Source organism: Anoplophora glabripennis, unplaced genomic scaffold (assembly GCF_000390285.2).
Source record: "Anoplophora glabripennis isolate ALB-LARVAE unplaced genomic scaffold, Agla_2.0 scaffold92, whole genome shotgun sequence".
NCBI lineage: Eukaryota > Metazoa > Arthropoda > Insecta > Coleoptera > Cerambycidae > Anoplophora > Anoplophora glabripennis.
The window spans coordinates 360,165-372,966 of record NW_019416269.1 but is presented as its reverse complement, the minus strand read 5'-3'; the positions used below and the strand labels follow the sequence as shown (position 1 = coordinate 372,966).

Below are 12,802 nucleotides of genomic sequence, written 5' to 3'. Positions count from 1 at the left end.
AACTTTATATAACATATATATAAATATATATATATAGTCCTGAATAATGCATACAAAAATACGGACGCCTTTTCATTAAGATTCTTTTCGTAAATGAATAATACGGAAGATACCTTTTAAAGGGTTTTTTAATACTGTAAACAGTGACACAGAGTATCCGGATACTAATTTTACACAGAATTATTCAAATTCCACAATTACGTAAGATGTAATTTTAGAAAGTGAATGGCACGGTTTCAATAAACAACTTTTTTATCTTGATTTATTAAAAGATAATATGTAAGACTAATACTTTAATTGTGTCAACTCTTAAAAATATTTCAATTTGACTCAACAAAATATATTCCTTGATTTTAAATTCGCGTATTTTTCTATATCTATCGTTCAATTTACGAGGCTTGATCAAAAAGTAACAGCAATTTTCAAATTACGCGTGTTGCATCTTGTACATCAAGTTATTTTTTTTTGTGTATTGGTAGCACTGTTAGTTACGTATCTGTCAATTGTTAGGCAGCTGCCACACTTAGTTTGTGTTTAGCGATTTAATTTAAAGACTTATATAAGTGTTTTTGGCGATTTTTTGTGCAGCGAAATTTCGAATGGGAGAGTATGTCTGATATTTTGTGTTAAAAACAGAATTGTGTTCGAAACAGAAACAGAAGTAAGTTTATACTTTGAAGGGAATGGCATAAAAATTGAAGATTAAATAAATTATTTCTGAGAAAACTGACAATTCCCGCAACTTTCTGATCAAACTTTGTATAACATTTTTTATCATGCGAGAAAATATTGTATTGCTGAGATTTAAGTAAGGTACGAAAATATTTTTAAATAATTTATTTTCGATTTGACTAATTGTATTATGATGGTTACGTCTGGTTATATTCTTTTTGAAACTATTAAAATAAATATATATGAAATAGGGTTGTTTAGGGTTGTTGACTATAAAAACAAACCAAACGTATACAAATTGTTGTTGATACAAAGATTTTATATAAAAGATCCTGCCTAAATAGTAAAATTTTAAATATATCACAAATTAGTGGTAGAAATCATTTATGAATTTTTGCGTTACTTAAAAACCAGTTTGACGTCATAAGGGGCATTTGAACAGGAAGATTTTGAAGAAGAAAATATGTCAAAATTGTCCATCAAACCCTGTTGCTCTGTTTCCACATAGCCTATTGCATTATCTCCATAAGAATCCCGAACTGCACTATAATTTTCTATAAATAAATAGGTATTTTATATAAATGAACACAATAAAATCATTCATTAAATATGTTGATCCTTACCTGACTGCTTTTATACCTCTGATTTCGCCAATATTAAAACGATCCTCTTTTTAAAAATTCAATTGATGATCATAAAACTATCAATTTTCGGTAAAATTTGCGAAGTAGCTTTCACAAATCCCGTTTCACACATTCTGCTTTAATTATAAGGGACGATATTAAGGGCGCCATATTCTTGAAATAGTGTTTTCCACAAAAACAAATAATTTAAGTAATTTTAGAACTGAATAATTTGAAGCTTATCAAATAACGGGAATGTTATGTCATTACATATGTGTATTTTCAAAGACGACGCAGTAAAACGAATAAACAGGTGCAAAAAACGATCTAACCATCAAGATTTTAGGTACTGAAATCTACGAAAATACTAACTTTTTTATATATAACTCCATATGTAAATATTCTTATAACATATACTTGCTTAGTCCTACATATAAAATTGTTTACTTTTATTTATAAGTATGTGAAAATAATTCTTAAAATGTGGGGTTAGGGTAACTGCAAACGCATGTTTTACAAACGCTATTATTATATTTGAGTAAATTTAAATAGTAATAATGAATATACAGAACATCAAGGATTTTATTTTTGAGCTTACTTTTGTTCTACACGTTTTATTTTTCAAGATTTCGGTACCTAAAAACGCCAGAAATGTGACTATTTCTCGGCCAGGTATATGGCCACCTTAAATGATTATTACTAAATAATAATTTGACTTAATAAAGGAATTCGAAGATTAAGGAAAATAACTCATAGACTTGAAAATATTTTATATGACAGTGTCACTGACAGACTGACACTACTGACAGTGTTGACAGAGCGTCTTCTTCCAATTTTTTTCCTTTATGCAATCATTTGCACATAATTTCACTACAAGGTGCCCCTTATGACGTAATAGCCGTTTTAAAAATGTTTTAAACAATTATTTTAAAACTGTTCTGGCTTATTTCTCAATCTCTAATTGTGTATACACACTAGTTAGTACATGTACAATTATATTATCTACTTTTTGAAATTTGGTCAACAACCCTATTGACAAAATGGATGATAATATAATACAAGTTGGATTAATAAAATTTGTTCTTAAATAAAAACAAAACGTCGACTATATTTAAAAATCAAGTTTTAAAAATATTGTTCTATACGGACTAATAAAAATATGAGGAGGAAATGTATTTCAATTTAGAAAAGTAGTATTTTAAGTTTTAACTTATAAATAGTCGACCTACTTTTAAAAAAATTGTTCGAAATTTATGATTTCAAAGCATTCAATTTATCAAAATTAAACAAGTGTGTGTACATTTTTTCCTTAATTGTATAGACATCAATATTAAAAAAGTATATATTTAAAATGAGATAAAAATAAAAAGTTGTAGGTGGTATAGCGGAATTACTAAAATACTGCTTAAATTAGTGCCCAGATGTCGTAAAATATATGGTATCTGCCATCCCATTTCAGGATATTATCCATTTCCGGCAAAAACTTTATATAACTACTCTCATTTTTTGATATCCTGCATGTTTACAAGTGTTGGGAGAGAATCTAGGACCATTCTGTATATAAGGCTTCAGTTATTTTTAAATGTGTTAATTAGTTGGTATTTGCGGTTCTGGGAAGGGTTAGGAGAGCGATTTGGAGAAAAATGATATCTAAATGGAACTCCGAAATGCAGAAAACAGGAAATGGATTGATCGTGATAAGTAACATTAAGTATAAAAAGTTAAAATAATGAGGGAGCTTACGATAAATAACACGAGGACAACTTTCGGCACGCAAGCCAAATCCATTATCCTACTTTGGTTAAAGACAGGACGAAATATTTTACCTTGTAAATGGACTCCTTGCTAATTTGTATGCAATCCTCTAGTCATTACCACTGCATTAGTAATATTTCAAATTTTATGGAGCTTTCTATTTGCAGGAAATAATTTGTCATCATTATAATTAATGTATGTTCTGATATGTATCTGGTACTACATTGCATTATTTTATTCCTGTTTGTGTTACTAATAAATAAATAAAGAAGACATCACGCGAATGAAATTTTACCTAATTGTAAATACAATAATTTTAACGTCTCTTTGTCAGTTGTTAAAAAGCTGGAATAAATAAGTATTTTATTAAAAAATTTTAGGCTTTAACCTATATTTTTCTAACTTTTGTGTGAAGTCTGAAATTTATTACAGAATTTCATTAAATCATGATCAGTGGCATAGAAGCATAGAATAAAGACAAAACAATATTTTCTATGTTGTATGGCTTGACATATACGGGGTGTCCCGTTTAAAACTCCCCAGCTGGATATCGGAAAGAGACAAATGATTTCTGAAAAATCCACTTTATGGTTTCAATAAATGGCTTTACTTATGAGTACAAATCCCGTTCTTTTCAGTGCAGGTATAAATGTCTCTGCAATCCGAAAACATATCTTGTTGACAGCAGTTTTGAAAAGTAGCGCACATGAAAGATCTCTAAATTATAAGCAATTTTTGTGATATAAACAATTTTCGCAAAGCCACTAGTTTCCGAGATACTTGGATTTGAAGTAATTTTTTTTCCAGAAGATTTTTATAGGTAAGTTTTCAGGCATAACTACTAATTAATTTTATTTAACTAATAGATATCACAGGAAATTACTTCATTTAATCTTGTTTACGCCAATCATAGACATTTCGATCAAGATAAAGTAATATTTATTTAACAAAAACTGATGCAAAATTAATAAAAATTACAAATAATATCCATAGTCAGTCCATATATTATTTAAAAACTGGTCGTTTTCTTGAACCTTCTTTTGTTTTCTTGAAGTGTCAAAGTTGATTACATATTACTATTACCATAACTACAAGTCTACACCTTCAACTTTGACACATTTGACATTTATTCAGTATGGTCCACTACACGAATGAAGAAAAGCTCAACATAATTTTAATATTAGGTGAATGCCGTAGAAATTCCAGAGAAGCAGAAAGACTTTATCAGGTACGTTACCCAAACCGTCGACATCCCGATCATAAAACCTGTTTGTCTTTGTAGACGAATTTGCTTCATTGTGGTTCTTTTAACAAAAATAAGCATCATAGAAACACTGTTACAAATGATATAAACACTGCCGTGGTATTAGGTAAGATTGAAACTAATCCATATACCTCGGTGCGAGCTATACAACAAGAAATGGGGATTTCCGGAACATCGGTCCATAATATATTGAAGCGAAATACGTATCATCCTTACAAAGTGCATCTTTTACATAATTTACGTCCTGGTGATATGCTACGAGGACTAAATTTTATTGCAGAAATGGAAATAAAGGCTCAAGAAAACGACCAGTTTTTAAATAACATTATATGGACTGACGAGAGGCGATTTACAAAAAATGGCATTTTCAATAGACATATCTAATAGCCATTTCTGACATGATAGTAACCCTAGATGGACCAAAGACAAACATTTCCAAACCACGTTTTCTATAAATGTATGGTGTGGTATTATTAATGACATATTAATTGGACCCTATTTATATGAGGAAAATTTGAACGGTCGCAATTATTTACAATTCCTTCAAATCCAACTAAATGTTCTTTTGGAAGAAGTTCCTTTAGTTATGAGACAAAATATCTGGTTCCAACAAGACGGGGCACCAGCTCATAACAAAAGGAGGGTGCAAAATTTTCTTCATGAATATTTTCAGGGCACCAATGGTCCAATAAGGTGGCCTGCCCGCACCTCTGATTTAATCGAACTCGATTTTTTCTTGTGGGGTTACCTAAAGAACCTAATTTACCAAACAGAAATTGAAGACTTGGCTGACTTGTGCAATAAAATTTATGTGAGATGTGCATCTGTACGGGCAACTGATACCGAACTTAGAAAAATATATGAATTACGTATTCATGAAAATGGCAATTTTGAACACTTATTGTGACTCGTGTATTATGTTAATTTATTATCGTTTACTTACAATTTTTGTCAATTTTGCATCAGTTTCTGTTAAATAAATATTACTTTATCTTGTTCGAAAAGACTATGATTTGCGTAAACAAGATTAAATAAAGTAATTTCCTGTGATATTTATTAGTTAAATAAAATTAATTCATCACTGTTTTATTCAAAGCAATCTAATACGACGAAAATTTGCAGTAGTTATGCCTGAAAACTTAACTTTAAAAATATTCCTCCTGGAAAAAAAATTACCTCAAATCCAAGTATCTCGGAAACAAGTGGCTTTTCGAAAATTGTTTATATCACAAAAGTTGGTTATAATTTAGAGATCTTTCATATGCGCCACTTTTCAAAACTGCTGACAACAAAATATGTTTTCGGATTGCAGCGACATCTATACCTGCACTGAGAGGAACGGGATTTGTATTCACAAGTAAAGTCATTTATTGAAACTATACAGTTGATTTTTCAGAAATCATTTATCTTTTTCCGTTTTCGAGATATCCAGCTGGGGAGTTTTAAACGGGACACCCTGTATAGGGTTGGACAAATGTGTCGGAACACCTGCGTAAGTTTGATTAAAAAATACCTTTAACTAAAATTTTTTGTAGTATTTTTATTCTTTTCAATGACGTACTTTAATTTCCAACATCTACAGATTTATTTTTACAGATACGGCCTTGTCGGCAGTTTTTTTTAGATGGACCTCCCTTTGATGGGTCTGCGATTTATTGTTTTTTAAATGTTGAACAAAACAGTAAAACAAAGAGCTGCTTGAAGAAGTAATTGGATTTGCTATCGTTTTTGGAAATTTTATTTAAAAGAAATCAAATCATCTATTCCTATCATATGCAGTCAATACTGACATACTGCAAGCTGTACTACTAACCAAACTTGGTTTATTTGATGTTGCTACATCAACAATACATAATAATTTAAAATTGTAAAAAATTAACCTTTTAAAGTAAGGAGCAGCAAAAAATGATAGTACAAGGCAACAAAGGTTTTGATGCCTTATTACGGGTAATGCCTGCTAAATATCTAATAAATTTTGCACATATTTTGTTCTTGTTATCTTATTCTGTATTTAGTAAAATTCTGCAATTAAAAATATCGTATTTAAATATTTTATGCCAAAGGTGAACTGAAATGTAAATTATTATTAATTAACATTGGCGCATTCGCCAAAATTTAGAATTTAAACTAATAGTAAGAACCAGTGCCGGCTTTTGGTTTTCACATCAGAGAAGGCGGAAATATTTAAGTACAAATACAAAGCAAATGTGCTCAACGTTATTTTTTATAATGAGAGTCCATTCTTTTGCTTTTGTCCGAAACAAACTGTTTAATTACTTTTTCATTAAAGTTTGGTATTTCTCGTACTATTAGTTTTACAATAGATCAAACTGCAAGTAGTGCTATTTGTCTTTGCAATTTAATACAATTCTTTAAAAAACACACAGGAAGCTATGTTTAATAAGAAAACAAGCGGTGAATGGTTATTATTACAAATTTAACATTTACTTTTTAATGTGTTTCATAAGACTAATTTAATTTAATTTTAATTATCTAGCTAGATGACATTGTAAACTAAATTTTAAATTAAATTGTTTTACTATAAAAATTCTTAGGGGGGGTGGCTCAGTTCCCCCCTGCTCCAGCCGCCACTGGTAAGAACCCTAGCTGATATCTTCCTTCTTAATATTATTATTATTATTATAGTTGTAGGTTTCTTTACCTGCGGCGACGACCTGGAACACGCAGGGGTTGACCTGGTGACCCACCGAGTTGGTGGCCCAGCAGGACAGGGAACCGTAATCGAGTTCGGACACGGGGGTGTAACGCAGCACGCTGACGCTGCCGTTGCTCGTCTTGGCGAAGCGCTCGGCGGCCACATCCAGTGTCTCTCCGGAGTTGTTGAATTTCCAGCGGTAGCTCATGGCCGGCGGGTCAGACTCGATCTCGCAGACGATGTCCACGCTCTCGCCGCGGGAAGCGCCTACTACCATCACTTTCTCGTACTTGCACGTTGGAGCGTCTGAAAGAATAAAATATTTTATATACTTTGTTCACTGTCATGAAAATTGTGTGGTCGCAGTAGATGTGGTTTTATGCCATTTAAAGTTATGTGCTATAAAATAAATTTTCAGTTAAAAACGGTTGACAAAAGTCCGTCGCGCGCTGGAAATAAATCCAAAAACAAAGTTGTTTCCTAAAGCTGATGTGTAATAGTTTTTCAAAATTAATTTTTTATTGTTTAAATCATAAAGAGTAAACTGTGTAAGAAATCGTCATATTTACAATTTATTTGTTTAAAAATAAAGGCTTAAATCAAAAATTGCTTACACGAGGAAAGTGGAAGCTTTTAGCTTTGCAATTATACGAAAATTAGGTATATCGATTTGATAAAAATTACTCAAACTTCTATGCTAAATTCCGAACGTCTACGACTTCAGAAACAAATATATTTTAAATTCTTTACGTATGTTTTATAGATTGGTAATTGCGGACAGGACCGGTGTTCGAAGAACTATCTAATTATAATCTACATTCTCATTTGAGTCTGTATTGAATTAAACGATCATAGTTACGTTTTAGTCCAGTCACTGAAGGCGAAAATAAGGTAAAAGCTCCCAATTTTTTTTTTCGGATAGCATGGATTTTCCTGAAAATTTGCATACAAGCTCATCCTCATCTCCACTTCAAAAGTTATATTGTCTAGATATGTGCTTTTTTCTATTTGGAGTGAAAACTACCCTTGCAGGAAAAAAATGCGAAAATCGCAGATTTACGTATTTTAAATACTCAATTCATGTTCAAATATGTTGGATAAAGTTCCTCTCATGTTTTTTAATATAATTTATGACATTTAATTACTTTCTATCACGCGCGCTCGCTATGGGACCTATAGTGTAGGGGGTTAGGTGCACTGAAAGTGCTAGATAGTACAACAGCGTGATGTTATTTTCATAGCGCAAAGCTCCAGCGCTATAGGTCCCATAACGACTCGCACTTGTGATAGAAAATAGTAAGTGCAACTCGTTCGGAAAAATTGCCATAGCGCCATTTGGGCGCTTTCCGCACTCGCTTCGCTCGTGCGTAAACTGCGTCCGCGTGGCGCTATTGGCAACTTTTCCCCACTCGTTACAAATGTACTATTTCAACCCTTAAAAATCCTTAAAAATTACCCTTCCATGGCCAAAAAAATAGAAGAAAAAAGTTTTTACAATTTATAATATTCTTTTGGTGCATTCACAGTGTATTGCATTTCTTTTGTTATCCATTAGAAAGCTTACGACTCATTACGAAGTTGCAATCCTTAAAAACCTTCCCCTATAATAAAATAAACAAAAAAGTATTATTGAAAGCTTGAGATGTTTTAATGGTATGCATATGTTGAATTATAAACTTTTTATTGATTTTCAAATGATCAATAATATATTGCAACTTTTCAGCCACCCAAAACACCCTTATGGAAGATCTACTCCTTATAAAAAACCCTACCCCTTATAGAAAAATTTCCTAAAAATTATATGTGAGTATGATGATATAATTATTATTTTTTTAATTTTATTGAATTTATTCTTAATATTTTTTTATAAAATTAATATCAAATGAAAAAATTTTTATATACGTTATAAAATAAATGGATGTACTGTACAAAATGTTATAAAAATTTATGTTTTACAAGTATATAATAAAATATTTAATTTTCATCACTATCATCACTATCTTCAGCCACGCCTTAGTCCAAAACTGGAGGACAATTGTTACAATTATCGCCAGAACATGAACCACACGTGGGATTGCAAAAAAGTCCAACTTTTCTACAACCACAAGTTGCGCCGCATCCTTTTTTGCAATTGCAAAATATCGTCCTAAGTAGTTCATCTGGTGCAGGCTTTTTTGCATTTTTATTGGTTGCAATGTGTGTGTATGTATATTATTAAAATACTCAAATCAGTTCACAAGTGCTCCAAAATACACGAATATGATGGTAATTTACCCGCTCCGAAAATTTTACCGAAAAAATGCAATTGATTTTTTTCCATAACTTGTAATTTATAAAAGTTATAAAACTCAAAAAACCATTTTGTAGGGAATTTAAATCACTTTAAGTTCTGTCATTAATCAGTCAAATTTTCTCCTACAAAAATTTAAAAAAGCAAATTGTTCAGTAAAAAAAACCTACAATTTCTTATTTATAATTTTTTTTATAACTGTTAGTTTTTCGAATATCTTGAAAAAAAGGCGATTTTTTAAAAAATTAAAAAATTTTATTCAAAAGTAAAGGATTTTTTTTTAAAATTAGGCTTCTAAACTCGTTTAAATTTCCAGAATATACTGTTAATACATAAATAAAGTGCAGAAGGAATACGTTTAATTTTTTTTCCGTCAAGTCAATAATTTTAATACCGATTTTTTTCTCTCAAAAATCAAAACAATAATTATATTTTGATTGTAACTTCCTTAGTTTTTATGCTAACTCAATTTAAATGTCTTTTCAAGAACTTGTGTTATATAAGTTTTCCTCGAAAAACCTTTAATTTTTCTGCTACAAGACGTTGAACGTTTCGATTATAGCTGTCTCCGAAATTGACTTCAGCTTCTGGGAGTCATAACTCTGGTTCTATATCACCTACAAAAATATAAAAAAGCAATCTCTTTTCTATTTAATTAACTTCATAATTTTTTTGATAAAACTTGTAGTTTTTGAGATATTCGCGAAAAATGTCTCAAAAACATGCATTTTTTGGGCTAAAAACGAACATTTTTAGGCGCAAATAACTCACAAAGTATCGACTCTACAAAAAAATTCTTATACAGTGCTTTCGGAAAGTAACGAATAAATTAATTATTTTTTAAATTGAGAAGTTTTCGAAAAAATCCCCTGGCACGTCGATTTTGTTGTCACATATTTGTGACGTCATCGTTGTTCGAGATATGACGTCATCGACAATTTTTTTAAATAGCGACGTGCCAGGGGATTTTTTCGAAAACTTCTCAATTTAAAAAATAATGAATTTATTCGTTACTTTTCGAAAGCACTGTAGAACATTTTTTGCTTAGAATTCGTCCCTCTATCGTATCGTTATTTTTAATAAAAAAATTTCCACCCTCCAGAAGGGGTGGCATCCACCTCTAGGGTAAAAACACACATCGGCACTATATAACTTTTGTTTCTTGGTCTATTTCCTTGCTACAGTCCAAATTTCACGTCTTCCATCCGAAAAAATTGGTAGCTAAAATGCTTCAGTGACTGGACTATTTGTCTTCACGTCGAAAGAAAGGAAATAATATTGGTAAATATAATACGTAAGTTTTATATTATTATTGTAATGAATTATAACGCATTTATTTTTAAATGTTTATTTGCTAATTTTATACAAAGGAATGTCTGTCTAAAGCCGTACATCGAGATTTTTATCAGCTATTTACAAACAAAAAGAAGAGCAAAAAGCAATGGCTCGCTGACAGAAATAGTACAACATATATACCAGGTTACTCGAAAGTATTTACATATATCATATATAACACTCTCCCCCACCAAATAAGACATAAAAAATATATACATTTTCATTTATACTAATGTCTTTAATAACTGAACATAACATTATTAAAATCCTTATCTAATATATACAGTTAATCCATTAAACGATCAGGTGGTTTAATGAGTCTTTTAGGTCTACTGGTAGATGATTGAATACCCCCGCCACTTCCGGTTAAGTGATCTCCGCCCTCAGGGGAAATTTCACTATTGCAATCTACACTAATAATGTCTAAGTCTTTTAATCCACTCTGTACATTAGTTTTTAATATTTGATTCGTGTGACGTTTCCAAAAAACATTTAATTCAGGAATTTTTACATAATAAGTGCATTTGCCAATGCGTTTTTCAATAATTCCTGGAATCCAACTAACCTTATTTACAACACGATAATCTTTTACAGTAACCTTATCTCCTACCATGAATTCTCGTTTTTTACCGCCAGCATACTTAATTTGATTTTGTTGGCAAGTTTTGACTTTCTTTTTTACTTTTTCTTTAATTCCTGGCTTTATTAAACTAAATCGAGTTCGTAAGTCTCTGCCAAACATAAGCATTGCTGGTAAAACACCGGTAGTACAGTGATTGGTATTTCTGTAATCAAATAAAAAGTTATTAAGTGCTTCCTCAATATTTAAAGTTTTATTACGACCTAGAAAATTTTTTAATGCATTTTTTACAGTTTTAACTGCATTTTCTGCTGCTTCATTTGACTGTGCGAAATAAGGAGATATAGTGACATGTTCAATGTCATATTTTTCTAGAAATTGTTTAAATAACATACTCGTAAAACATTTAGCATTATCAGAAACTATGACTTTTGTTAAACCGAATCTAGCAAACGTATTATGTAATACTGTTATTGTAAAATCAGACGTAATATTGTTAGTTGGAAAAACTTCAATCCATTTTGAATGTGCATCTAGAATTATTAAAAAATATTTGTTTAAAAATGGACCCATAAAATCGATGTGAATACGTTCGAATACTTTGTCAGGCCATTTCCATGGATTTATTTCAGCTTTAGGGGGACTTGTCTTATGTAATGAGCAATTTGCACAACTCTTTGCTAAATTCTCAATATCCTTATTTATTCCCGGCCAAAAAAATGAATTTCTAGCCATATTTTTCATTTTAATAACTCCTAAGTGAGACATATGTAATTCCGACAGCATATGACTTTTTAATTTTTCAGGAATAACAACTCTATTGTTCCACAACAAAACATTATGTTCTATAGTTAATTGATGACGAATTGCATAGAATTTTTTAAATCTGTTATCGTTTTTATATTTTTTCGGCCAGCCGTTTATTACACATTTTTTTACTACACTCAAAACTTTATCTGATTCAGTAGTTTTTTTAATAGTTTCAAAATTGATTGAAATGTTAACATTATCCGAAAAATAATTTAAGTAATTAACATCAACTGATTCCCATACGTCATTTATATCATTTTCAATCGGTAAACGTGACAAAAAATCAGCATTATTTTTTCCTGATTTAACATATTGTATTTTGTATCTGAAATTTGCAAGAATAAGAGCCCATCGCCTTAATCTATTCGCAGAATACTGTGGAATGCCTTTTTTAGGATTAAAAATTGCCAAAAGAGGTTTATTATCACTAACTAATGTAAATTCTTTAGCATACAAATATTGGTAAAATTTACACAAACCGAATACGATTGAAAGTCCTTCTCTTTCAACCTGTGAATAATTTTTTTCAGCGGGTGAAAGAGTGCGTGATGCATATGCAATGGGTTTTTCTTGACCGTCAGGAAGTATATGTGTCAATACACAACCCACCCCATACGGACTAGCATCGGTTGTTAATTTTAATTCATAAGCTGGATTGTAATGTGTTAATACATCAGCTGACATCAATATTTTTTTAACTTTGTTAAAAGCTTGGTTACATTGTGGTGTCCAAGACCATTTAACATTACTTTTTAACAATTCGTATAAAGGATGCAGTAAAGTGGCTAAATTTGGAATAAATTTCCCGTAATAATTT

The 12,802-nt window shown here is 30.8% G+C and overlaps 1 protein-coding gene across 1 annotated transcript in view; it reads right to left on the bottom strand.

Annotated features, from left to right (window-relative positions):
• Positions 1 to 12,802, bottom strand: part of LOC108903276 (neural cell adhesion molecule 2) — a 280,494-nt gene that overhangs the window by 94,794 nt on the left and 172,898 nt on the right. The window contains exon 7 of the mRNA XM_018705393.1: positions 6,977 to 7,276. Coding sequence (XP_018560909.1) covers positions 6,977 to 7,276 — 300 coding nt within the window. The remainder of the gene's footprint in view (positions 1 to 6,976; positions 7,277 to 12,802) is intronic.